Source organism: Saccopteryx bilineata, chromosome 6 (genome assembly GCF_036850765.1).
Source record: "Saccopteryx bilineata isolate mSacBil1 chromosome 6, mSacBil1_pri_phased_curated, whole genome shotgun sequence".
Taxonomy (NCBI): Eukaryota; Metazoa; Chordata; class Mammalia; order Chiroptera; family Emballonuridae; genus Saccopteryx; species Saccopteryx bilineata.
In genome coordinates this window covers 134,884,333-134,909,617 of record NC_089495.1, presented here as the reverse complement: position 1 = coordinate 134,909,617, position 25,285 = coordinate 134,884,333, and the positions used below count along the sequence as shown (strand labels likewise).

Genomic DNA, 25,285 nt, shown 5'->3' with positions numbered 1-25,285 from the left:
CCTGAAACCTGCAATAAACCTTCCAAACTCAGCTTAAAGTTCAGCTATACAATGAAACCTCTGTCCACTCGCAGGCCTGGTCATATGCAGCCCTCCGTGTACTGGCCTCCCAAGCTGAGGGTATCTCTCAGCCTGTTCCTCGGCAGTTTCTTTGAATTCTGAACTCTGGAAAGAGCAGATTTCACCCGTCTTCTCAATGTCCCCAGTGCTCTGACAGGTGCCCAGCATCCCACAGAGTGACAGGGTGTCCCCACCACCTTCAGTGCTCAGCACATTTTTTCTCATGTCCTCCTGTCCTGATGGGCTTTGCTGGCGTGTGGTGCTTGGGAGCTCTTGTGTGAGAGTGTGCCGGTCACCCGGGGCTGTGGACACCCCGTGGACCCTCAGTGTGCCTGTGCTCAGGTTCTGGGCCCTGTGCATGCTTGAATGACAGAAGAAGGACAGGAGACCATGACACTGCCTTATGTGGCCTCTCCTTCCACATCTCCTCTGCTCGTGTCCGCCCTATACCTCTCTCTTCCCTGGACTGCACAGCAGTCCAGGATTCCACACAGATGTGTTGGAAGCGCTGTGGTGGCCCTGCTCCTTAGGTGACGGTCATCTCTCAGTTCTCCTGACCTCACTCAAGCCCCCCTTCCCCCTCAGTCTCTCAGCCCACTCATCAGTTACTTCCTAAAATACGCTTGTGAGGTATGCTTCCCTGCACACACACCCACCACCACTGTGCTCAAGAAATGACACCTGCATCGCCCCTGGGTTGACTGTGACCCCCCTCCAGGTCCACCCTGGCCTCCAAAGTGCCCCTCCCCCTTGCCCCAGCTCTCTCTTCTCTTCCCCCTATCCTCCCATACACATCTTCTTGGTACTAATCTGCCACCTCCTTGACCTGCTGTTGTCCCAGCAAATGGCCTCTTTCCTTCACGAACAGCCATGTCAGGGTCTCTGCATGAGCTCAGGTGCAGTCTACTCCTTCCTGGCCTGCCTGAGTGACCCGTCAGTATCACAGCCTTCCCCAGAGAGCCCCCCACAGTGATCCACTCCACACTGGCTCCTTGTTTTCTGCGATTCTTCCTTTAGTGAATCTCAGTCTTGTATCTGAATAGCTACATCTCCCACGGAAAGACGTTGAGCCCGCTGGGTGAGTGTATGTTGTTCGTGACACGTGATGATCATTCCCCAGCACCACACTTGGTGCGCAGCAGTGGCAGACACTGCAGGTCAGTTGACCCAAAGGGTAAACAGGCAGTTGTCGTGTGATGCGGTGGGGCCATCGCGTACTGTCTGTGCATGCTGCGCTTGGCCAGCGGCAGATGAACAGGGAGTCTGCTCTGCTCTGCTCAGTCAGTTCCTCTGACGCCCGCATCCAACAGGTCTTCACCCATGTGACCTCAGTTGTCACAGGCAGGGGAGTGTGACTGTGTGTGGGTCTCACTTTATGGCAGCTCTGGTCACCTCAGGTGGGGCACAGAGGTCACGCCAGGGGTAAGCGGTTGTGCTCCTGTCACCAGGACCTGCCTCTCATCTTACTGCTCCCTGTGCCGCCCTCACTGCGCGAGCTGGTGTCTCCCCTGCATAGAATTACGCCCACGTGTGGGCGTGGGTGGCGCACGACACACTGCAGCACCCCATCCGACAGTGTGTCCCTGGTGTAAAGACAGACGGGCGTCTGGGTTTCAGGGCCCTGCACCCACGCTGTTTGGATGATCGTGGGTGTGCCAGCTCTGTTAGATGTAGTGAAGACGCCTTCCTTACAGGGCTGTGAGGCTTGTGCAGGGCCATACCTGGAAGCACTTCACAGTCTCCCAGTGTGAGATGTGGGTGACCACAAGCAAGCAGCCTGTGTCCCTAACAGGCTTTCTCACAGCTTAGACCAGGGTGGGTGGCAGTTGCACCCTGGGAACCAGAGGACAGTGAGAGTGTCCCAGGTACAGCACTGTCCTGTGACACCCACTCCTCACTTACCTGCGTGGGCAGAGCGTACCTCCCAGGTACGGGAGAACCCGGACATAGCACAAATAGAAGTGTGAACCTTCCTGCAAATGCACTGGCTGTGACAGTCTTGGTGTAAAGTTCAACCCAGATGCGTCCTGGCCAGTCCTTCAGCAGAGGGCTCGTCACAGAGGCAGCCACCGCATCAGCGCTCCCTGCAAGGTCAAGTTCTGGCCTGTTATTTCTAATGCATTTGGATTGCCTGATGCTTTCCTCCTCAGAGCCCCTTGTAGAGAAACCTCCCTGCACAGATGGAAACGATTAAAACACTGTCCTAAAATGCCAGGGCACAGCTCATGCCCTGCTGGCCTCAGTGTGCAGGAGAAGGACACTGACCGTCTGCTAATCTATCCCCAGATGGAGGTGGACTCCGAGGAGAAGCGTCATCGCACACGGTCCAAAGGGGTTCGAGGTATGTCCACGCTTCCCTGAGTCCCTGGAGGTTCTGCACGGGGCCACCTTCATCCTGTGGAAGCCGTTTGCTCGGTTCATGCTGACCGCTGCCTTGCCAACACCCTCGCGGGAATGTTCTGTGGAGGAGGGTGCTGTAGTAGATGACGCATTTTTATGTTTCCCTCTCTCTGCAGTCCCTGTGGAACCAGCCATACAGGAGTTGTTCAGGTCAGTGCTCTGTGGGTAAATATGTCCCCGTTAGCACTAGAAAGTCCACGCCCTCTCGCAGGCGGACTGCTCCCGAGCTCGTGGCGGCTTGCTCACACCCGCTGCACTGACGAGATGACCTCCCCCGAAACATGCTAATAAAAAGCATCCCTGACACCCCCCTCCAGGTTTTGGGTTTCTCTCTGTCCATGTGTGTGGTCCTCCTCTCTGAGGTCACTGCAGCTTTCGATCTAACCTGCCTGTGGCATGTGGCACCTGTGTAATTAATTCTTTCCTGTTGCAGCTGTCCTACTCCTGGCTGTGATGGCAGCGGTCATGTTAGTGGCAAATATGCAAGACACAGAAGGTAGGCCTGCATTTTTCTATATTGTATGTCTCTCCTGACTTACGGACTCAACCTCGTGGTGACCACGAGTGGGCAGGTGTTCTTGGAGAACCTGCGTATTGTCCTTTGTTTTCCCTCTGACATGAGCTCAGTCATTGTTCTTGCACGGGCACTCAACACATCAGCCATTCTGTTCATTTCATGGGGCAGAATTTATGATAATACCTATGATGACACAAGGTAAGGTCAGCCTGAACCTGATTGTACCACATGCACGAGGACAGCTCGCTGACACCCTCCCGCACTCTCACTATGAAGGCTCCTTTCTCCTTCCCCGTTCTTTCACTCCAGCAGCTGCAGCGTGGTAAATCACAGTGTGGCCTTCGCATCTTCCTGCAGGAACGTGGCTTCTGTAATTGAACAGTTAGTCCCAGGACAAGAAACCGAGCCCAGTTGGGGGGCGGGGGCAGTGGGAGGGGACAGGACGGATCGTCTCAGGAGAGTTTCTCGTCCTGAAGGGCTGTCTTATTCTTGTAAGTGCTGGGAGCTAGGTTGCTCAGGGAGATGGGCAAGGAACACCTAGAGGGTGGGTGGCCAGGTGATGACTGCTGTGACACTCCTCAGCAGAGCTGTGTCGTGCACGCCGGAGGCTGAGCAGGTCGTGGGGGAGCCCTTCAGACACACTCTCTGTGACCCTGCAATGCAGTTTTTGTTGTGACAGGGTGGAAGCATTTGCAGGCCATAATGGATGTTTAGTGAATTGTCACAACTTGGGTTGCTGGGACCAAGGTCATTCAACCCACCAGGCCCACGTTTCCAAGCTCAGATGCCAAAGCAGGGTGCCCACAGCACCGGGGCGGCCTTCCTTTTCCGGCTGCACTTGATGTTCTTTTCAGCTAAACACTGATTTATGGGTAACATCAGTTATTTTGAATGTCCCTTAGTAAAATCAAGGCCAAAATTACATATTACTCCCCAAATCCCCATACGAGCATTTAAGGTGGCGGGGAGTTTTTAATCAGCATCTGTGATGAAGTGGTCATCTGGCTTCTGTTACATACATATCAAAGGAATAGAACATCCTTTTTTTAAGGAAATTTTGTGAGTTAATATATTAAATTTGATTTATTATATTAGTATCGTTACTGTATAAAAGAGTAAATTATTGAACTATGTAACTTAGTTTATTTAAAATATTGATGCTATTTTATGAAGAAGTATTAATATAAATCTTAATCTAAAAATGTTATAAAAACATTATTTATGTTTTCAGTGAAAAATAGGTTAGCAAAACATGAGTAAAAATCTAATTTTCCCCTAATCATCTCTTGATTAGTCAATAGTTAAATTTTATCATACTGTTAAAGAAATTATTAAATTTGGCTAAAAGATTTTAATTAGGTGTCAGCTAGATATAATTTTTTTAATCAAGTGAGAGGCCAGGAGGTAGAGACACAGACTCCCGCATGCACCCCAACTGGGATCCACTCAGCAAGCCCACTAGGGGGTGATGCTCTGCCCCTTTGGTGATGCTGCTGCTCCTTTGCTCGGCAACTGAGCTATTTTAGCACCTGAGGTGGAGGCCATGGAGCAGTTCTCAGCACCCAGGCCAACTCACTTGAACCAATGGAGCCTTGGCTTCAGGAGGGGAAAGAAAGAGCAAGAGAGAGAGAAAGGTGAATGAGAAGGGTGGAGAAGCAGATGGGCGCTTCTCCTGTGTACCCTGACTGGGAATTGAACCCGGAACTTCCACATGCCGGGCCAATGCTCTACCACAAAGCCAACCAGCCAAGGCCTTAGATATAATTTTATAACCATAGTTTTGCAGGAAAAAAATCATGAAGTTTTCAATGAATTATCTCAGACACTTGTGTTCCTGCCAAGGTGTGCTCAGTGCGGCTGTGAACGGATGTGTTCCTGTGGGCTGTGCGTGCGCCAGTTTCGGAGACTCCGGGCCCCGCGTGAAGACAGATGTTTAGACATGGGCTAGGAGTACTGTGGCATGGCCTCAAGACACGTTGCTGACGTGGGCACAAATGCCCTGGATCTCACAGGAGCTGAGAAGATGGTATTTTAGGGAGAGTCACAGAAACTTTCAAACCGGAAAAACTTCCAAAAATTTTTTAACTTAATTTTTAAGACTATTCTAACTTTTACCGTGTGGTATGTGATTGCTAGAATTCCTAATATTTTGAGGGAAATAGCTAAGTGGGAGATGTAAAAGGTATAGTGGATGAAGAGTTGTTCCAAGTGCAGAGACGCAGGTCAGTTTCCCCTCCAGCACTCAAGAGCCGCTTTGGACAGATTGCTGAGCACGACGGATGTCATTCCCTCGGCTCTGACGTGGAGCGTGGCAGTCAAACTGACCAGGTGAACGTCCGCTCATTCAGAAACATCACCTTGAGGTATCAAGTGAGGCTTTCTGGGGTTTTGAGTTTTTCTGAGTTTTATTTTTTGATGTCTACATGTTGTCAGTAATTTTTTTTTTTTTTTTTTTACAGAGAGAGAGTCAGAGAGAGGGATACATAGAGACAGACAGACAGGAACGGAAAGAGATGAAAAGCATCAATCATCAGTTTTTTGTTGTGGCACCTTAGTTATTCATTGATTGCTTTCTCATATGTGCCTTGACTGTGGACCTTCAGCAGACCAAGTAACCCCTTGCTTGAGCCAGCGACCTTGAGTCCAAGCTGGTGAGCTTTGCTCAAACCAGATGAGCCTGCACTCAAGCTGGCGACCTCGGGATCTCGAACCTGGGTCCTCCGCATCCCACTCCGACGCTCTATCCACTGCGCCACCGCCTGGTCTGGCTGTTGTCAGTAATTTTTAACTAAGGGCTAACACTTGAATTCTTAGATGAGGAAGTGCTCCTCCTAGTAGTTGAGAAACACGAGCACATTAACGTCCTTGGACGATCACTCTGACACACTTGTGAGACCTCAGTTGTATCTACTGTGTTTTGCTCTGGTTTGAAAAGATTTCCAGCCTGGCCTATGGTGGCACAGTGGATAAAGCATTGACCTGGAATGCTGAGGTTGCTGGTTCAAAACCCCAGGCCAAGGCACATATGGGAGTTGATGCTTCCTGCTCCTCCCCCCCTCCTCTCTCTCTCTCTCTCTCTCTCTCTCTCTCTCTCTCCCCCTTTCTTTCTCCCCCTACCTCTCTAAAATGAATAAAAACATTTAAAAAGATTCCCAGCTTTACAACTCCTTCCTCCCCACAGCCCTGCACACGGCCCTCCCTGGCGTGACCCTGACCTCTGCTCTCACGTGTCTGCTGAGCCACAGGGCACAGCCCGCCCTTCAGTTTGCTCAGGAATGGCAGCCTGTCTGGGTTCTGATGGAAGAACTTGGACTTTTGGTCTTTTAACGATAAATTTTTTAATGACTGCATTTCTGTTAGGGCTACAGTTTTATTTTATTCATACGGTACATCAGTTCATAGCCAAGTAAAACAGTGTTCTTTTAGTGTGTTGGTGGCTCTGTTTATTTGAACATGCAGAAAATAATTTGATGCAGGTATGTGGAATCAACATCAAAAATCAAAACAAGTCTTAGTAAGTTTGATGCCGAGTGCTGAAATGATGCCTGCCAGCCAGTCTTGTTCTTCTCTGTTCTAGTTTTATTACGTTTTGGGTGACGTGGTTAGTAGGATGATACGGGTTTCACGCACACATTCCTGTGACACCTCATCTCTTTACTGCTTTGTGCTCGTACCCAAAGTCGGCAGATATTTGATCTCCCAATCTCCCTTTCTATCATAAGAAAATTCCTATGGAAATTCAGTACTTGTCACAGCTCCAGTATGCACTCTGTTGCTTTGTAGGACATACACTGTGTGGCCCCCAATGGCTGTCGAGGAGCTGCTGAAACTGATGGCTCACATATGTGCCCTCAGTGCAGAGCAGTGGGCTGCGGGCTTGTAAGACAGGGGTGGTGGGCAGAGCAGAGCCAGCCCCCACACAGGCCCCATGGAGCAGGCGGCAACCTGGAAAAGGAGCTCACAATTTAAGATCCTGGTTAAACACTGGGAATGGGAGTGAAGGTTAGTACTTATTTTGTTGGATGGCTTGCCTTACTTCAAAACTTGTGTCATTCAAGAAAAGATAATCTATTCGTGCATATTTATTTGTTACTAGTTCATGACCAATGTGAGGTGGCCAATTAACACCCACATGCTGCCGTCAAAGGTCAGAGAGGAAGTAGGGAACTCAGGAGGGGGGTTGACACCCATACTGCACCCAGGGATTTTGCGTGGTGTAGCGTTTGGTTCTGAGTCCCTCGGCAGCCACGGCCAACGGGGAAAGACAAGCAGAGCTCCCGTATCTGGGAGAGGCTGCATCAGCTACTCAGAAGCGTCCCCTTGGCACTGAAGAGGAATGTGTTCGAATTCCCACACACTGACCGGCAGGTACCCAGCTTCGTCAACACTTTTGTGCCCTGATGTAGTCAGAGCCTCTCACACAGCTACCAGATACAGCAAGCATTCACCTTCAGAAACATCTTTAGTATACAGACACAGCAATCTGAATCTGTTTTTCCAGCGAAGCTTTGTATTACTAGTGTAAGTATGACAGAAACACGGTGGCATTTCAGGCCAGAAGTCTTTCTCCTATTATGCTAGCACAGTCTTTTCTGTGCACAGCAAGTCTGGCCTGTTCCTTTCGGCTCTCATCGTCAGAGCTAGCTGCGCACGTGGCTCGATGCCTTCCGCACTGAGTGCATTCATGTTTCCTAAACTGTGCCCACGGGTCGTTAACCTAGCTTCTCAGAGGCGGGGTCCCATCACAGAGCTTCCTTTGCAGATGCAAGAACTAACTCTCGGTCATCCTGAGTGAGTTCTCCAAAGTTTAGTTGTGAGACACCCACACTCGGGAAGCGAACTTCCTGGGTCCCTGCATTCTCCCCAATCCCCCCCCCCATCTCCCCTTTGCGAGCAGACTGTGACCTGCAAGCCTTTAGAACACTCCTGGCTGGAAAGCAAGCCATTTCCCACGTGCCCGCAGCCATCTGTAGGAGGGGGTGGAAGGCAACCAGCCTGCTCCTGGACCTGTAGCCGTCTGTTGGCAGGAGGGCTCCAGCCAGGTGTGGGGTAGGGAGGTTCCATCCAAAGCCCGTGATCAAGTGAACCACAGGGTTCAGTGCCCACACTGCGGCTGCTGAGTGTCCCGACACCAGAGCCCTGTGGCTCTGGCACTTTCTGGTGACAGCCACAGACCAAAGACTGACATCTATGGACAGGGGAAGACACAGTGACAAAAAGCCACACGTCACTCTATAATGTTTGCATACAGTTCAAGCACCTGATAAGGAGACAGTGATATTAACCCAAATTAATAGTGCAAACTGGTACTAAGATGTGAGCTAAAATGCCAAATACGAAGGCATTTCTGCCAAAGTCTACTTGTGACAATTTTACCAAGATTGAAAATTCCAGTGTCATAGAGTCACAGCTTATGTTTTTTCTCCTCGCATTGATTTAAAATACTGTTTGTGTTAAATACAACGTGCTACTTGATGCTGAGAAACAGAAGTATCTGTAGAAATTAAGCGTAACACCAAAATAGCTGTCAGCTTACTGTTCTTGAAGATTTTTTTTTAATTTTCGCAATAACATTAGAGATAGGAATAATCAAAATTTATTACTATCTATTACAGATGACTATTAAATGATGAAGAGGAATTTGAATTTTAGCCTTCCTTGTAATAGTTACGCACATACTGGAACATTTGAAATTAATTGGGTTTACTTCCTTCTTTCTGAACAGTGACTTGTGTGCAAGCCTCCACGAGAGAGAGCTCCTAGCATGGACTCTCTCTGCACGTCTGTCTCGTGGTCCTCTGGGTTTCTCGCTGTAACTCAGTGGGTCTCATTTACATTTATCCTTCACTGCTGTTGTTTAACTTGTGTGTTGAGCGTATAGTCCTGATGGAATATTTGACCCAAAATTTAGCTTTAGAGTCTTGCACACTCAACAAGCACCCAAAAGTCTGGCAGTGGGCATTGCCATTATTTTAAATATTTCCAACTGAGAAAATTTAGAGCCAAATCAACTGATCTTGAAACTTTAAAATTAAAAGTTCCAAATGTTAGCTCTTCTTTTTGATTAGAAAAGTAATGGATTTCGCCCTGGCCAGGTGGCTCAGTGGATAAAGTGTCGTCCTGGAGCACCAAGGTCGCAGGTTCTATCCCAGGTCAGGGCAAGAATGAGAAGCAATCAGTAAGTGCACAATTAGATGGAGCAACTTAAGTAGAACATCAAGTCGATGTTTCTTTCTCTCTCTCAATCAATTGAAATTTCTTAAAGAAGAAAATCATTGGGTTCCCTCTGGCTTATTGTGCATATTCCTTATTCAGATTTTCCCCATATCCCATACCTTCTTCACACCCCCCAGTGTGATTGCTGTGGCGGCAGCCGCGGGTAAATAATTGCCTGTCTTCACGGCTTGTTCTGGAACCGAGGTGGAGGCTTGCTTCCTGATGTATGCACGCCTCGTTTGGATTCTGCCAACAGCCCCGGGGCTGTATTATTCATGCCTTGACAGAGAGCTCTCACTAAAAGCCTTGGAACAGAGCCAGGTACTGGAGAGAGATAGTGGAGCATCGCAGCCTGCCGCTGAGAGGGGCATCTGTAATCCAGAAAGTGGGGAGGGGACAGAGCTGAAGACAGAGAGAGAAATAGGAACCCCTGTGCCTCCCTCTTCATCGGTTTCACATTGATAGAAATTTCATTTGCATTGAAATAAAATGCCCTAAAAATAATTGCATTTTTTTTCCTAACCACGCTTGAAAGTTTAACACAATTTTCCACATTTAATTGCAAAGCTGATTTTAATTAGTAAGGCCCTGCATGTGAAAAATGAAGATTCACTCGGGTGCACGGAACGCAGGGTGGTGTCTGCTGAACGTGCTAATTAATGTATGGCTGCCATACAACAGGACGCGCTGTGGGGTGTTTATGGAAAACTCCGTGCGCACAGCCGCCCAGCCAGTCCTGTGCTTCAGTTCATGAACCCACAACAGCAAGCCCCCTTCGTTCTTTATGAGGCATCATGGTGCGTGCTGTCCCCTGTCCATAAACTTGATAGCACGCCTGTCCTTTTCACTGTTTGTCGCTGATGCTGTAAGTCAGAGGTTAGGACGCCCATGTCAGCATTGTTTGATGGCTTCCACAGTTGCACACACAGCAACAATTGTAGGAGTGGAGAGTCAGGGCAGATGGTTTCCTGGACTTGTCATTGTCCCGACACCTTAGTATTAATCGCACGTGTGCAGACACACCAACCTCAGCATGGTCCTTTTGGACTATGGTGGCAGTTAACCTTTTTTTTTTTTATCACAATAAATCCCCTATTTAAAAAAAAAAAGACCATTGGCCATTATCCTAAGAAAACAACTGCCTGCTGCCGGTCTACCGCATGCCTGCCCACGTGGACACACCTCTGGGCACCTTAGGATCTAGTGTGACTGAGTCAGGTACTTAAAACTGAGAAACAAAGCATTTACTGCACTTCAGGATCTTTTTGATGTTTGATAAAATTAAATACATTTTTTCAAATAATTCTGCACAAGAGAAGGAACATAGGTATTTCAGATGGTTTATATGGTATATAAAAATACAAAACAATGGATTTGGAATGTGAGCAGACTGCACAACTATAGTTGGTGTATAGTAGAGCTGTTGTCTGGGGTTAGCCACCAAAAAACATGCGGTTCATTTAGGATTCCTGCCATCAGCACCAGGATCGTGGCAGACACAGTGGGCACATCTCAGATCTGCTGTGGGGGTGGTGTGGTCCTGAAGCAGCCACGAGGGGTGTCAGAGCGGGAAGCCTGCTGTGTAATTGTGAACGGTGGCCACAAGGCCCCTGCAGCTGGCCAGCGCCCTGACCTCAAGCTTGTCCTCCACCTGAGTGTGTGGCCCTCTGCTGGTGCCTTTTCCTGCTGATGGGAGAGGCAGGCCCTAAGCCCATGGCTGTTAGACAGCTCTGTGGGCTCCGTCCACCAAGGGGTGTGTATCCCCCACTCACAGTGAGGATGGCAGGGGAGAGTGGACAGGACCTGAGAGTGTGTGAGCCCAGCACACCAGCCTAAGTTAACTCAGGTGACAGAACGCTTCTGATGACCTGTCTGTGCGCCTGGAGTCTGCGCCAGCAGTGGTGATTTCGGAGAACTCCCTTGTGACCAGCAGTGGGACCCAGGTCTCCAGTCCACACCGCACGACAGTCAGCTTGTCGTTATTATTGCTTGCGCTCACGGCTGAGGGGACAGAAGAGTGGTCAGTACAGCCTTGCAGTGCGGGCTCCTCCAACCTGTTCTGACGAGGGCATCTTGCTTCTAATGCTGGACCCCAAACATTGGGAGCCCCCTCTTCCTGCCTGACTCAGTGAGATAGGGAGGGAGGAAATGATGACCTCGTGGTGTCCTCTGAGAACGTTTCTCTGAGGCTCGGCATGATCCCAGCTGCAGTGAGTGGACCCCCCTCACACTGGCTGACACGACACAGGCTATGGTCTGGGACTGGCCATCAAGCGCTGGGTGTTGGCGTAGCTCAAGGCAGAGGCTTCTGTCCATCTCCAAGCACCTGTCTTGCAACCCTCTGTCCTCCCCCCCCACCCCCCCATCCTGGAAAGAGACCACACCGAGCCTGACAGCTGCTCCCACCCGTGTCCTGGAGAGGCTGGGGGCCAGTTCTGAAGGTCTCTCAGGAGAAACCACCAGTAGCACCCTCTGCACTGGTGTTCAACCAGGCACCATGGTTCCAGAGCCAGCCCTGACAAGCATGTGTGATGGTCCTCATGAGTAACCTCAAGCCCAGCTCTGGACTAGAGGCTGGCCAGCTGCCCCTAAGACAGTGGATCTTTGAGGACGCCCCTGGCCTGGAGCGTCAGCATCATCTGGAACTTTCTAGAAAGGCAGATTCTTGGATCCAGCTCTCTGTTTTCACTCCCCTTCAGGGGGACTCTGATGGTGCCCACGTGTGAGAACTGCCCAGAGGAACAGGCCTGTGAGCCAAGGACAGATTCCCGATTGTACGGAGTTCCAGAGACACTCTGCACATGCAGCTAGAACACAGAGCCACAGCCATGTGATCAGAAAACCAAAGCAAACAGGCACCAAACCTCGCCCCAAGGACTGTTAGTGCCAGACGCTGCCGCACAGATCTGATGCGGGCCCTGTTCTCTCTCAGGATCTGCGTGTGGCCTAGGACCGTCCACGCGACAGAAAACCAGACCAGTGCTACAGTGCACAGCCCCAGCCACACCCCAGGTTGTGGCCACCGGCTTTAGTCCCGAAGCACCCAGTGGCCATAGAGGATGGGGTCTGGGGTCTAACTGGGAGCAGTGTCACCTTCCCTTTCCCTCTCCGCACACGGTGGGTTTATGAAACTGACAGGGAAATGTTTGGGAGTGCTCGGTGCTGTCTGCCTGGGGTTGGGGAGGCCTGGCGTGGGGGTCAGGGCTGTGCACCCAGTGCTCCGCTCAGCCCTGCTCCCATGGTGGGGTTCCCAGGGCTGTCACAGGGCTTTGGGTCACACACCGGTGAGGTCCGGAGGCTCTGGGCTGCTCACAGCTCCCACCGGGCCCTGCCTTGTGTATGTCGCTTGCCCTGAACAGAGCCCAGTGACAGGAGCACATGGGTAGCAAAGGGCAGAGCAGCTCCACTAAAGAAAATCTGTGTGAATTCAGCCCAGTGGAGGTGCCTGTTCCCTTACCCGGAGAGGACTGCTGGCCTCAGGCTGGACCCTTAAGATGAATGCACCTTCCCTGTCCAGTTAAGGGAAGCCCTGAGTTCCACCTGTGTGTTTCAGGTTTACGAGATCTACTCCCTGTAACGTAGCCCCTCTGCAGTCTGCCAACATCACCCGATGCTGCATCTGAAATGGCTAGAGATGAGCCCCATGTACCAGGGCGGGGGGGGGGGTGGCATTTTCCAAAACCCCAGGGAGGAGAGAGCATCCTGGAAGAAATCCTACTCACAGATAATGTGTTGCGACTCAGTGATGTTCTCCCATCACGTTCCTGCTCTTCAGCCAATCAGATGGCTAGCTGTGCTTCTGAATGGACTATGTGGACCTGCTGGGCACCAGTGTCAGAGCCACAGATGAGACAGGGAGGGAGAGGAGTGGTCAGCGGCCACCCATCTCTCCATCCTGACAGCTGCCCAGGCCAGCCTTCTCGCCCAGCAGAAACTGTGGGCAGGCGGGGGTTGGAGGGAGACTGCCACCTGCGGACAGCAGGTCCAGGAGTCCTGGCCCAACTGCAGCTTGTGCTTCTCCATTCATAGGCAGGTCCACGAACAAATTATGAGGCAGCTGCTTGGTCTTGGGTCTGAGAAGAGACTTCGCCCTGGGGGGGGGGGCAGAGGGCGTGGGAGGCAGACACAGCGTCCTTCCCCGCTGTTTAGTGGCTGGCTCTGTCAGGCAGGCCATGTGTGGGACACAGAGGTAGACTGCGGAGGCATGGGGCTGCTCCACCCTGCTCTCAGGACCCCATGCAGCAGTAACAGCAGCCAAGCAGCATGTCTGGGGGAGGCATGCGGCTGTGGGCAAGCCTAGCCCAGGCTGTGCTGTCAGCCCTGCAGCCTCTGCCCTCAACACCGCAGTCACGTGCCTCCATCCAGCTACTCTGCCATCCCTCGGGTCAGCCTCTCTCTGCCCGCGGCTGCAGTGCTGATCAGGTCCTTACCATAAGGTACACACGCTGAGTGGCAAGTGAACTGAACTTCCCCGAAGCGACACGGCTTTGTCAGTGAGCTTCTTAAATTAATGTAAATTGAGGTCTAATAGAGGGTGGTGGCTGCACAGGACGCGGGGTCTGGAGCTGTCACCAGAGCCCTCTCACCAGTACTCAGCGTCATTCAGTCCCTGCATCCCTGCCCAGGCCACTGTGGGCCTGCCCAGAGTCAAGGCACATGGCACAGGCTCCCAGCTCCCCGTCCCACTGGGAAAGGGAGGTGGTCCCATGCTTCTCAGCATCAGAAGCGTTTCAGAATCTGAAGAATAGACAGTTTGCTTTTCAGATATTTTACATTTATTTTCCCGGAAGTGTTTTGTTAGCAAGAAAAACCAAAAGAAAACACTGTATGGGTTCAGCATGACTAAGATTAAAGGTAGATAAATGCTCGTTTTCTTTTTTTTTTCTCTCTCTCTCTGAACTGAGAATAGGGGGAGGCAGAGAGACAGACTCCTGCATGCGCCTGATCGGGATCCACCCGGCATGCCCACCAGGGGGCGATGCTCCGCCCATCTAGGACGTTGCTCTGCTGCAACTGGAGACATTCTAGCCCCTGAGGTGGAGGCCATGGAGCCATCCTCAGTGCCTGGGCCAACTTTGCTCCAATGGAGCCTTGGCTGCAGGAGAAGAAGAGAGAGACAGAGAGGAGGAGAGGGGGAAGAGTGGAAAAGCAGATGGGCACTTCTCCTGTGTGCCCTGGCCGGGAATCAAACCCGGGACTTCCACACGCCAGGCCAACATTCTTCCTGAGCCAACTGGCCAGGGCTCGTTTTCTTAAATTAAGACAAAAAACAAAATTGTAAAGGAGATAATCATGGAAACGGGTGGTCTTTTATTAGTACCAGTTGTGTATGGTCACCGTGCCTACCTAGAGCGCTGTGACATTGCCCAGAACATCAGTAACCACCACTAGGTTTTTTCTGTGAATTTTAATGCACTTTTGCTACTTTTTAACTTAGTCTCATATTATAGATGTAAATTTGTACTTGCTTAAATGTTTACTTACCATGGTAACATGAGCCTTTTTCAATGTCATTCAATATTTTTTTCACTACCTTCCATCCAGAGATAGTGGTGTCATGTACACGGCACTTCTCTTGTTGGAATCTAGATTTTTAAAAACATCTCCATATTATAAACTATGTGTGATAAAGACCTTCAGAGACAGTTTCCCACTGTGGGCTCTCCCTCAAGACTGGCGTTGGGGGAGCTCTGGGTGCAGGGCTGAGCATCACTGCCTGGGCTCTGCAGCAGGTGGGACCCACTCATTGCACCAGTGGAACAGGGAGCTGCCCTGTATTTGGCCACGGATAGCATGGAGTGTAATTGTTTTAGGCATTCTCGCTTCTTATGCAGAAGAACTTGTGTGTAAAAGGGCTGATCTGTAAAGGATTGATCTTTTTTCAAGAATGGCTTTGCTAGGAAATTCTGGAAGGAGTCACTGCTCACCATTTAAGTCACACCTTTCCTCACATGGCATTAGAGTGAACTCGCCTCCCAGCTCCCCCTTCGCTAGGACGGTTTTTATTCCATCACTGAGTAGGCAGAGAGAGATGCTGGCCACCGACCTGACTCTGGACTTGGAGCCCAGAAGTAGGAGAGGAGCTGAAGGATCAGAGTGTGTCATGCAGGGACAGAGCATCCCATAGGACAGCGTGGAAGCCGCCCTCCCTACACATCTGCCTGTTCTCAGCTGAGAGCCTGGTCTGGAGCCATGACCCTAACCATGCCCCTACATCCCAAGGTCTGTGGCCCCTGACCACACCCCTGTGTCCTGACGTTTGTGGCCCCTGACCACACCCCTGTGTCCTGACGTCTGTGGCCCCTGACCACGCTCCTGTGTCCTGAGGTCTGTGGCCCCTGACCACACCCCTGTGTCCTGAGGTCTGTGGCTCCTGACCACACCCCTGCATCCCGAGGTCACCTGGGTGACCTCTCGCAATGAGGACTGAGACCCACAGTGTGCGGCCACTCAAGAGCTCAGTCAGAGAAGGATACTGAAACCCAGCTCTTCTGGTCCCAGACCCGCCTCCAGCAAGAAGCCTGAGATCTGGAGGCACAGGGAGGAGGACAGGCAGTTCCTAAGGACACAACAAATGAGAAGAAAGAGTTTGGTCTGTTTAGTGTTAAGCATGGACACAGAAGAGATGGTTTAGGTGCCTGGAGCAGCACCATTCATGGCCGCCACTGGCTGAGTGCAGCCCAGGGGCTTAGTGTGGACCCGAGGCAGCACTCACCTGGCACACATGTGCAGAGCTGCTTGCTCTTCCTCAGGCCCTCCGTACACTTTCTACACCACGTAAATAAAGAACACTCATTTCTTTAAAAAAAAAAAGTTCTTCAACTTTTATCCCTAGATCTTAGCCCAAGTGCACGAACCAAGGTTTGGCTGTGTTTGCAGATGGCCCTTCCGAAGCCTGTCCCCTTTCCACAGGTGACAGTGAGCACATGCTGAGACCTGCGAGGGAGGCTCTATGGCCTGGTCAGACTGTGCCCCGGGGGCCCTGCTGAAAATGGTTAGCACCTCTTAACCAGAACACCTGGTCTCACCGTCAATGAGCTTACACTGTAACAGTTTCTCCTTGGGCTCAAAGCTCTGCACAGCTTCAGAGGGACTTGGAGCCCAGAGAAGTAAGGACCTATGTCTCAGAAGCTAGTGTGAGGGACAGCAGAACTGGTGCTCTCATACACACACCCCTGGGACCTCATACCCATCGAGACTCGGAGTGGAATCTTGTATGAGCGAGCAGTGACTGCAGCAGTTGGCAGCACTCTGCTGTACCCCTTCTGATAGGGAATACTAGAAGGCCGCAGCCAGGTCACAGCCATACTGGGCATGTCCCCCGAGGGCACACCCCTGCTCATACACACACCAGGCTGGAGACAGGTGGACAGAGATGCTGCACTCAGAGATCTGAGAGACCCCAAAAGGATGCTTGGCACATAGAGCATTCTTGTGAGCTCTGGAATGGGGACTTCCATCACTTTTCACGGGATTACTGTAGGAGAAGCAGAGTCGCCTGTTCAAAACCTGTGTCATATATCAGGAGAAACTCTAATATCACTTGTCATCTGAGTTTAGAAAAAGAAAGAGTGGCACTGAGGGAATGGAGAGCCACAGCCTGGAATGAAGTGTCCTGTGACCAGTGCCGCCCCCGCAGTGACGGGAACGTCTACAAATTGCACGCCCATGCACTGTGTCGCAGAGCAGGGCAGTGACACAGTGAGTCTTGTGTGTGCTTCCCTAGAACAAGCGTCTCTCAAGCTGAAATACGAAGAGTTGTCCTCCTAGACACTGCCCAGCAGTGGGTGGGACCCGATGGTGGGGGAAGTGGTTGTAAGTTATGCTTCAACCAAAGAGTGTGAGCACCACAGCTGTAACCAACCTTGGTCACAGAAGTTTATTTTTTTTTATTGATTTTTAGAGAGAGAGAGACATCGATTTGTTGTTCCATTTATCTATGCATTCCTTGGATGCTTCTTGCATGTGCCCTGACCAGGGTGGGGGGTGGAACCTGCAATGGTATATCAGGACAACACTCCAACCCACCGAGCTACCTGGCCAGGGCCTTGCCACAGAAATTTCAATTGGTATTTTCCCAGGAACACAGTTTGAATCCTCTTTATAACAAGTCTATCTGAAGGCACATTATTTGTAGCCTGGTGGCCATTAGACTGTGGAGCACCTTTGAAAATCTATGGGGTCTGAGCTTATGTATTTTGCTTGTAGGAACTTATTAGGAAAATGCATGTTTAAGAAGATTTAAAGTTTCTAGAAAAGTTGTATTTGCGTGAAGTGTGCATATGCGTGTAAATATGTCTACACGTCTGTGCACTTACAAAGTAGTATATACCGTGCATATGTTTTCATATGAGCATATTTCTTTGCACCAAAATGCTCATGTGTCTCTTCCGTCCCCAAGCAAAATGTGTCAACATCTCAACCCTTCAATTACCAGGATGTTAAATATTTAACAATTGAATAATTTATTATCCACATGTAGACATCCATATATAGACAAAGTACTCTGTCCTAGAGAGTCTTAAAGCGAAATGTTATATATTTGAGAAAGAGTAGGGAATTTTGCCACTTTGTTTTTATGTATTTTTTGTCCCCAGGATAAAGATATAACTGGTAGAATCATAAATTTTTTTACAGCTTGCTTCTCAGTTCTCCCTAAGCCTCTTAGTTATTGTGATTCAGAGTAGTGCTGGTGTGACTTCAGGAGCTTGATTGTAATTACCGCAGTAGTAAGTGTTGCTCAGTTATGATTATTACTGCAGTAGTAAGTGTTGCTCAGTGTTATTACTGCAGTAGTAAGTGTAACTCAGTGTTGATTATTACTACAGTGGTGAGTGTTGCTCAGTGTTGATTATTACTACAGTGGTGAGTGTTGCTCAGTGTTGATTATTACGGCAGTAGTAAGTGTTGCTCAGTGTTGATTATTACTACAGTGGTGAGTGTTGCTCAGTGTTGATTATTACGGCAGTAGTAAGTGTTGCTCAGTGTTGATTATTACCGCAGTAGTAAGCGTTGCTCAGTGTTGATTATTACTGCAGTGGTGAGTGTTGCTACAGTGTTGATTATTACTGTAGTAGTGTTGCTACAGTACTAAGTACCTGCAGCAGTACGAAGTAGAACAGTCACTTGCTAAGGATGTAGTCACAGTTGCTGCCTCAAGAGCTGAATTTCTTCCTCTGGACTAAATACAGACCAAGCAGACTGCTGCTGTGTCCCCATGAAACGTGGCCTGGCAGCCCTGTAATGAAGACGGCTGTCAGCATGTCATTACTCAGAAAGATAGAGTAAAGTAAGGTAAAGCATTAGCAAACTAGGCTGCTGACAGTCTGATGAGTGTGCTATTCCCCTCAACAGTATTCCTCTCCACTAGTGCTCTTCTAGACATGTCCCTTTAATAAAGCTCACGTAAGGGCTGAAGATGCAGTGAGTCGTCAGAATGCAGTGCCCAGATACATCCTCAGTGGGAATCACTTTTCTGGTTAGCGTCCATTTCAGCTTCTGTCGGAGCTGGGAGAAGGGATACTTGCTTGGTGGGTGGCAAGTGTGGCCCAGTGCTGACCTTGTACCTGTTATTTAAGCTGTCAGGCCTTGATGTCTTCACCTTCTGGGTGACTTCTGAGGTCCCTCTCTCCTCCACAGTCTATTGTTCTGGGGACACAGACTTAGTCATGTTTCCAAACACATGACTCACTAGCTTATAATAAGTTGGCCACTTCAGGAAACCCTGTGAACCATTTGGGATGTTTAGCTAAAATAGAGTCTAAGTATAAGGTCTACCGGAAAGTTCTGTCTGTTTTTGGAATAAAACAAAATACAAATTTTTCTTACCGTCAATAAACATTATTAAATAAGATAATTGCCATTATTATTAATGATTTCTTGCCAGCGTGAGTGCAATTTATATATCTCATTTTTGAAAAATGTTTTATCTTTTGATGTGAAAAATTGAACCAGTGCTTCTTTGATATCGTCTTCATTTTTGAATTTTTTGCCCTTCAAAAAATTTTGTAAGGACAAAAACAAGTGATAGTCGGAAGGTGCTAAGTCCAGGGAATATGGTGGATGAGACAGACATGCTTCTGTAGCATTTCTTTCTTGTTGAAATTTGTAAAAATTACAGTGTCGTAAATGAACTTTATCAATAGCCATGGGTACACTATCACTTCACACATAAGACTAATGTGAATCAACTTTGTTTTAGTTAATTTGCTATGTAAGTATGTATACATTAAGTGATAAAAATAGAGAGGCACACATGCGCCAAATAAACATATACTTACGTGGCGAAACTTGTTGTGATAGAAACGGACAGAACTTTCCGGTAGACCTTATATATTTTTAGAGCAGTTTAATTTGCCAGTCTTACTGCCAAGACATAGAGTAGGTTGTTGGGATCATTCCATTGTAAGTCTCAGCATTCTAATGTGTGGAGCAGACAGTAGATGTCCTCTGGTCAGAAAGGAGATAGCACACATTTGGTTGAAAGCCAGATGCTGGTAGAACCAAACCTAAAAGCTAGGTGGGCCCACACCAAGGTATAAAAATATGCACCTGCGGCAACAAGGGTGTTGAACATGCTCTGCTCTGGCCTGTGGGGTGTAGAGTAGTGAGGTGGCTCAGTCTCCATGGCCCGGGAGAAAGCCGTGAAGTCAGGGTCAGGTGAGCACATGGGGAAAAGTCAAGAACCACACAAGGTGTTTCACGAGATTGATGCTCAGGTCTAACATGCAGCATTTGTTTTTTTGTCAAGGTTTTGGTCACCTTTAAATCTTTTCTGTATGCTTATTGCCTGTTTTTATATCTTCCTTGGAGAATGGTGCAGAGTTCTTTGTGGCAGAGGACCTGAGTTCTCAAATGATTAGGAATGACTATAGGGAGAAATGAAAACTTGAGGTCCATCAGCCTTGAAGGGTGGGAGAGGGTGCTGCAGGCCGTGTGGTCATGAGTGAACATGGTACCGCAGGGTGCATAGAGTGGAACATGGGTGCCCACAGCAAAGGGTGAATGGGGGCGGACAGTGAGGTCGACCGTTCTGTCGGGAGGACGGAGCTGCAGTGTACAGGTCCCAATGTTAAGTGAGTGGTGTCTGAATTCGAGACGCTGTTGCACAGCTGCACACACATCAGCTATGACTCGTGACAGACCTCACTAAAATGACAGCTGAGTCTGGTTCTTAAAGAAAAAGGACACCAGGAAAATGACGGGAGAGGAGGGGATGGGAGCCGGAAGCAGAAGACAGACAGCCGCCCTCAACTAAAGCTGAGTCTTGGGGGCTCTGAAGACCCCTGAGAGGAGCCCCTAATACTCCAGAGTTGGTGGTACCAACAGCCCCAGAGGAGTTGGTGACCAGTGGACCTGCAGGTGAACTTGGTTGAGAATCTGGCCACTCTGCTTCTCGAGCCAGGTGAGCTCACCATAGAGATGTAACGAGCTTAGAGAGCTGCCTGCGGGGACAAAGCAGCTTGGTCCCTGGAGAGCTGAGCCCAGCAGGAAGGCTCAGCGGCCGTCTGGGCACTGACGGTGGAGGGTTCAGCGTCTTCCATCTCCCTCACAGGACTCCGGGCCCGCCCCCAGGAGCCTGGCCCTCCCCTGGGAGCTGGACCTGCCTTGAGAGCTGGGCCCGCCCCTGTGAACTGGAAGGAGACTCCTGAGAGAAACAGACCAGCCTACAAGAAAAAAGAAACACCTTGTTTTGGATCACCTGGCGAAGCAGCCTCCTCAGATCAGTGCCCAGAGCTCTTAGTCACCAGAATTCTACCCTAAAGATGAATTGGCAGCCAGAGACTGGTCATGGGGAAAGCCCTGGAGATAAAAACAATACAACAGAAAGAAGACAGGTTGCAGGAAACAGAGAAAGACATTTTTCTTAAAAAATTTAAGACAAAGAAATAAGATTGTTCACTTAGAAAACTATTAGAGAAAGAAAAATATCATATGACCTCACTCATTTGAGGAATCCAATGAACAGTGTGAACTGAGGAACAGAATTGAAGCAGAGGCAAGATCAAAGGGACCAGAGGGAAAGCGGACAGAGGGAAAGGGGGAGGAGAGGATGAGATCAGAGAAGGGAAGGAGACTGGTGAAATTATATACATATAACACAGTGTCATAGAGAACAGGAGAGCAAATCCGGGAGGGTGCAGGGTGGCAAGGGGGCTGCTGAGGGGAACATGGGTCGGGGGGTGTATTCGGTGGGACACTTGATTCTATGTAAACACAATAAATTTAAATTAAAAAATAGAAAACTATTAGAAACTCTAAGAAATATTAAAAAGTGAAAGATAGCAAGAAACTAAAACTCAGGAGAAGAATTGAAGGTAAGTTGAAGAAATCTCCCAGTTAGGAAACAAAACTGTGGAGAAAATACAGGAAAGAAAAGATAAGAAAATGATAAAACCCTCCCAGGAGATACAACATCCAAATAATAGTCATTCCAGAACAAGAGGAGAGAGTCAACAGTGAAGATAAAACAGTGCAATAAGCAGCCCAGACATCGCCCTGGACTGGATTTCCTATCAGCATAGCCCCCAGCGCAGAGCACAGGAGTGAACGCACCCCTACTGAGGGTGTCACGTGAATTCCAAACAGGACGCCAAGCTGGGAACCCCTGCATGCGGGAGGCTGGGCAGAGGGCCCGTCATGGTGTCTGCCACCGTCATTACCTGCAAGTCACCTTGGCTCCAGTGTCTCTGTGATCCCGAGGATGCTTCCATTTATTCCCCGTGGTGTCTGTCAACCTGGGTACCTCCCCAAATCATGGGTTTTTGTTGTCTTTTTAGGAGCACTCATCTGTGTTGATGCACACAAGCCCAGAGGCTCTGGTATGACGCAGCGGTGAGGCGGGTGGGCTGCCCCAGTGCCTGGCCCACAGCTCCTGCAGCTAGATGGGCAGCACCCATGCTTCTCCATGGGCAGGCCTGTCCCTCCAGGCTGCTGGCCACCTCGCCAGCACACACGATGTTCACAGCATGGGTTTAGGAGGGCCAAGCTCCCCAGACACATGCTCCAGAATTACTCCCAACGGTGTGCTCTCAGATAGGACAGCCCCTGGGGCTCATGACCCAGGTGTGTCGTGGGTTTGAGCAGGTTCCTGCGCACTTGCTGTTTGACACAGATGAAATGGAGTCGTCTGTGGGTTTGAATTTGTTGTCACACAGGAACTGGAAGTCCGAGGGAGTAGATCACACAGAGTAGGACAGAATGGGATTAGTTGTTGTCGAAGTGCAGTTTTATTGACAGTTGACCGTCATGGAGACAGAAGACCCTGAGTGTCCACCCAGCCTGTGAACTGACAAGTGACACGAGAAGTCTGAGAGCAGCTGCTTCCACATAGCTGAACATGGAGTCCCGCAGTTACGGACGCAGGCTGAGGGAGCACCTGGCCCAGGAAAACAGCACCAAACAACTGCTGTGGCCACCCCAGGTGTGGTCTGAGCAGCCAGGGAGTCGCCTGGCGTCTGGGAGCTGATTTTGTGCGGTGAGAGCAGAGAATACAACATGGAACCCCTGAGTGCTGGGTCTGTGCTGTCACCACATGGAGGAGGGCGTTTGAGTAACATTACTGCATAGCATAGAGTCGACAGGTGTGACATCAGGTCCTCATGTCTGCGGTAGTCTGACGGTGAGGGGGGCCCAGACACTGGTGCTAGTGAGTGGCACCTGTTGTGAGGTAGCGTTGATGTATCAGTTTGCTTCTGAACTGAGAAGAGAGCAGAGACACGGGAATGTACCCACAGCCACTGTGACTCATGGTCATGGGCAGACCCTGGAGGAGTGAACACATACTTCCCGTTATACTCACTGTTACTTGGACGAACACAGAGAGGACCCATTAGACAAGTTGGCTCAGACCCCGGACCTTCTCATGAGAAGAGTGGTTGGTGTAGAACTTAGACTTGACGAGTCATCAGGTGGAAATTCAACGAGTCATCAGGACAAAGTGGAGAGCAGGCTAGGAACAAACCAGTTCAACACCGTGGAATATTCTCCTGAGATTTCGACTCAGATTCTCCCCCAAACTTGTAAAAATTTGCATGAAAGAAATCTCAGAATTATGTTTATTTCATATTAGGAACACTGTGCACACCAGTATTTGTTTTCTTCAGTTTTTTTCTGGCTATAAGAGGTGTTATTCTTGTTTTGATGATTATATTGCTAAGAGATAACTTTTGAAAGGCCAGAGACCAGTCCCCCTGGTGTTTTTTAGGCTAGTGGCATGGCCTGCACTCTGCCTCTCCATCCCAGCTGCCCCACTCTTGTCATCCCCTTCCTTATACATGCGTGTGACTTTGCCATCCCCTTCCTACACACATGTGACCTTGCCGTCCCCTCCCTTACACACGCATGTGACCTTGTCGTCTCCTTCCTTATACATGTGTGTGATTGCATTTCCGATGACTCCCTGTCTCCGGCACAGGAGCCCAGAGTTCTGGTTACCCCGCAGGCTCTCTGACCAAACTGCCCGCCCCTGCCCTGCCATCTTCATGCCCACATGCCTTCACGCCCTCTCCACTCCAGTGTTTTGTATTAATCTAATTTTATTAAAACTATTGTATCATGGTCTTTCTTACAGTCAGGTCTTTGCAAATTCTGTCTTGCTTGAAATGTATGGAAATAGTCTCCTTCCTCCCACATGCTGTGTGTGTCTCCTTCAAATCCCGTCTCCAGAGTCGCCCTTCCTGGGGGCTCCCTGACTCCCTGACAGGCGGTTCTTGTTTTTCACAACAGAGCACCCTCTACTTATTTCTAGCATAACATGTATCACATCTCATCCACGCACTGAACAACGTTGCGGGTATTCGGTGCACTGTGGTGAACGATAAGCAGTGTGTCTAAGGCAGTGTTACTGATGTGGCTAAGTCTGGTGGGCCGTCAGCACAGTGAGGTGGAGTAAGCACAGTGAGGCAGTATCTGTGTAGTGAGGTGTGGTCTGGGCTCTCAGTGCAGTGAGGTGGGGTCTGTGCAGTGAGGTAGAGTCAGTGCAGTGAGGTAGGGTCTGTGCAGTGAAGTAGAGTCAGTGCAGTGAGGTGGGGTCAGCACAGTGAGTGGGGTCAGTGCCGTCAGTGCAGTGAGGCGGTGTCTGTGTAGTGAGGTGTGGTCTGGGCTGTCAGTGCAGTGAGGTGGGATCTGTGCAGTGAGGTGGGGTCTGTTGTCATCAGCACAGTGAGGTGGGATCTGTGCCATCAGTGCAGTGAAGCAGGGTCTGTGCAGTGAGGTGGGGTCTGGACTGTTAGTGCAGTGAGGAGGGGTCAGTGCAATAAGGTGGGGTCTATGCCATTAGTGCAGTGAGGTGAGGTCTGTGCAGTGAGGCAGGGTCAGGGCCCTTCATCTCTGAATCTCCAGCGTTGCACAGAGTCCAGCCTGGGGGAGGCTCCCAAATCAACGAGCATTGGATGAGGTCGTGACTGAATGCAGATTTCACCACAGCCAGGTCCAGATGTGGCTCAGAGGCCAGGGGAACTCCCTACCCAGTTGCTCAGTGAGTGGAGGAGGTCACACGTCCTAGCTGAAACCAGGGGCACATGCCCACAGCACACTGGCTTCTCTGTCTTCTCTCCCTTACTCCTTGCAGCATGTACATAGCGTTTCCAGGAAGAGAGCTGCACATAGCAGCATAGCTTTGGAAAATTGCCAAGTTCAAGGAGAAGTGGCAAGCTACTGCTGCATAGGTCGTAACCACATCTGGGCCAATTCCAACATGATTCAGTGATGACTGCCAATAGGCTGAGCCTGGCCCTGTGCTGCCCGGCATTGTGCTGCTGAGACAGACATGGGCTGTGGGGGTGTGGGCTGCCCTTGCTCTCATCAGCAGCCATTTGTGGTTGTTATGTTCACAGACAGCACAAGTCTGAGTCCCTCCAAAGCTGTTTCACAGTGTGTTTTATGGTGTGTGCGAACTGGTTCTTCTGCTCCCATGAACGTTGGTGAGTTTGAGTTGTCAGCAGCTGGGGTTATGCGAGTGCCTCACAAAGTAGCCCCCTGGGTTTTATAGAGTCTCAGCTGTTGTGTGGGACAATAGCATGGAGAAGCTGGGAGATCAGACCTAGTGTTAACGGTGACCAGACACATGCAAGCTGGCTCTCTTGTAGCACT

General features: G+C 49.8%; 1 protein-coding gene across 11 annotated transcripts in view; it reads left to right on the top strand.

Moving 5' to 3' along the window:
- Positions 1-25,285, top strand: part of MYT1L (myelin transcription factor 1 like) — a 398,804-nt gene that overhangs the window by 269,903 nt on the left and 103,616 nt on the right. For all 11 annotated transcript variants that reach the window (XM_066237388.1, XM_066237387.1, XM_066237391.1 and 8 more), the window contains 3 exons: positions 2,347-2,401; positions 2,577-2,610; positions 2,894-2,956. In XM_066237388.1, the coding sequence (XP_066093485.1) occupies positions 2,347-2,401; positions 2,577-2,610; positions 2,894-2,956 (152 nt within the window). The remainder of the gene's footprint in view (positions 1-2,346; positions 2,402-2,576; positions 2,611-2,893; positions 2,957-25,285) is intronic.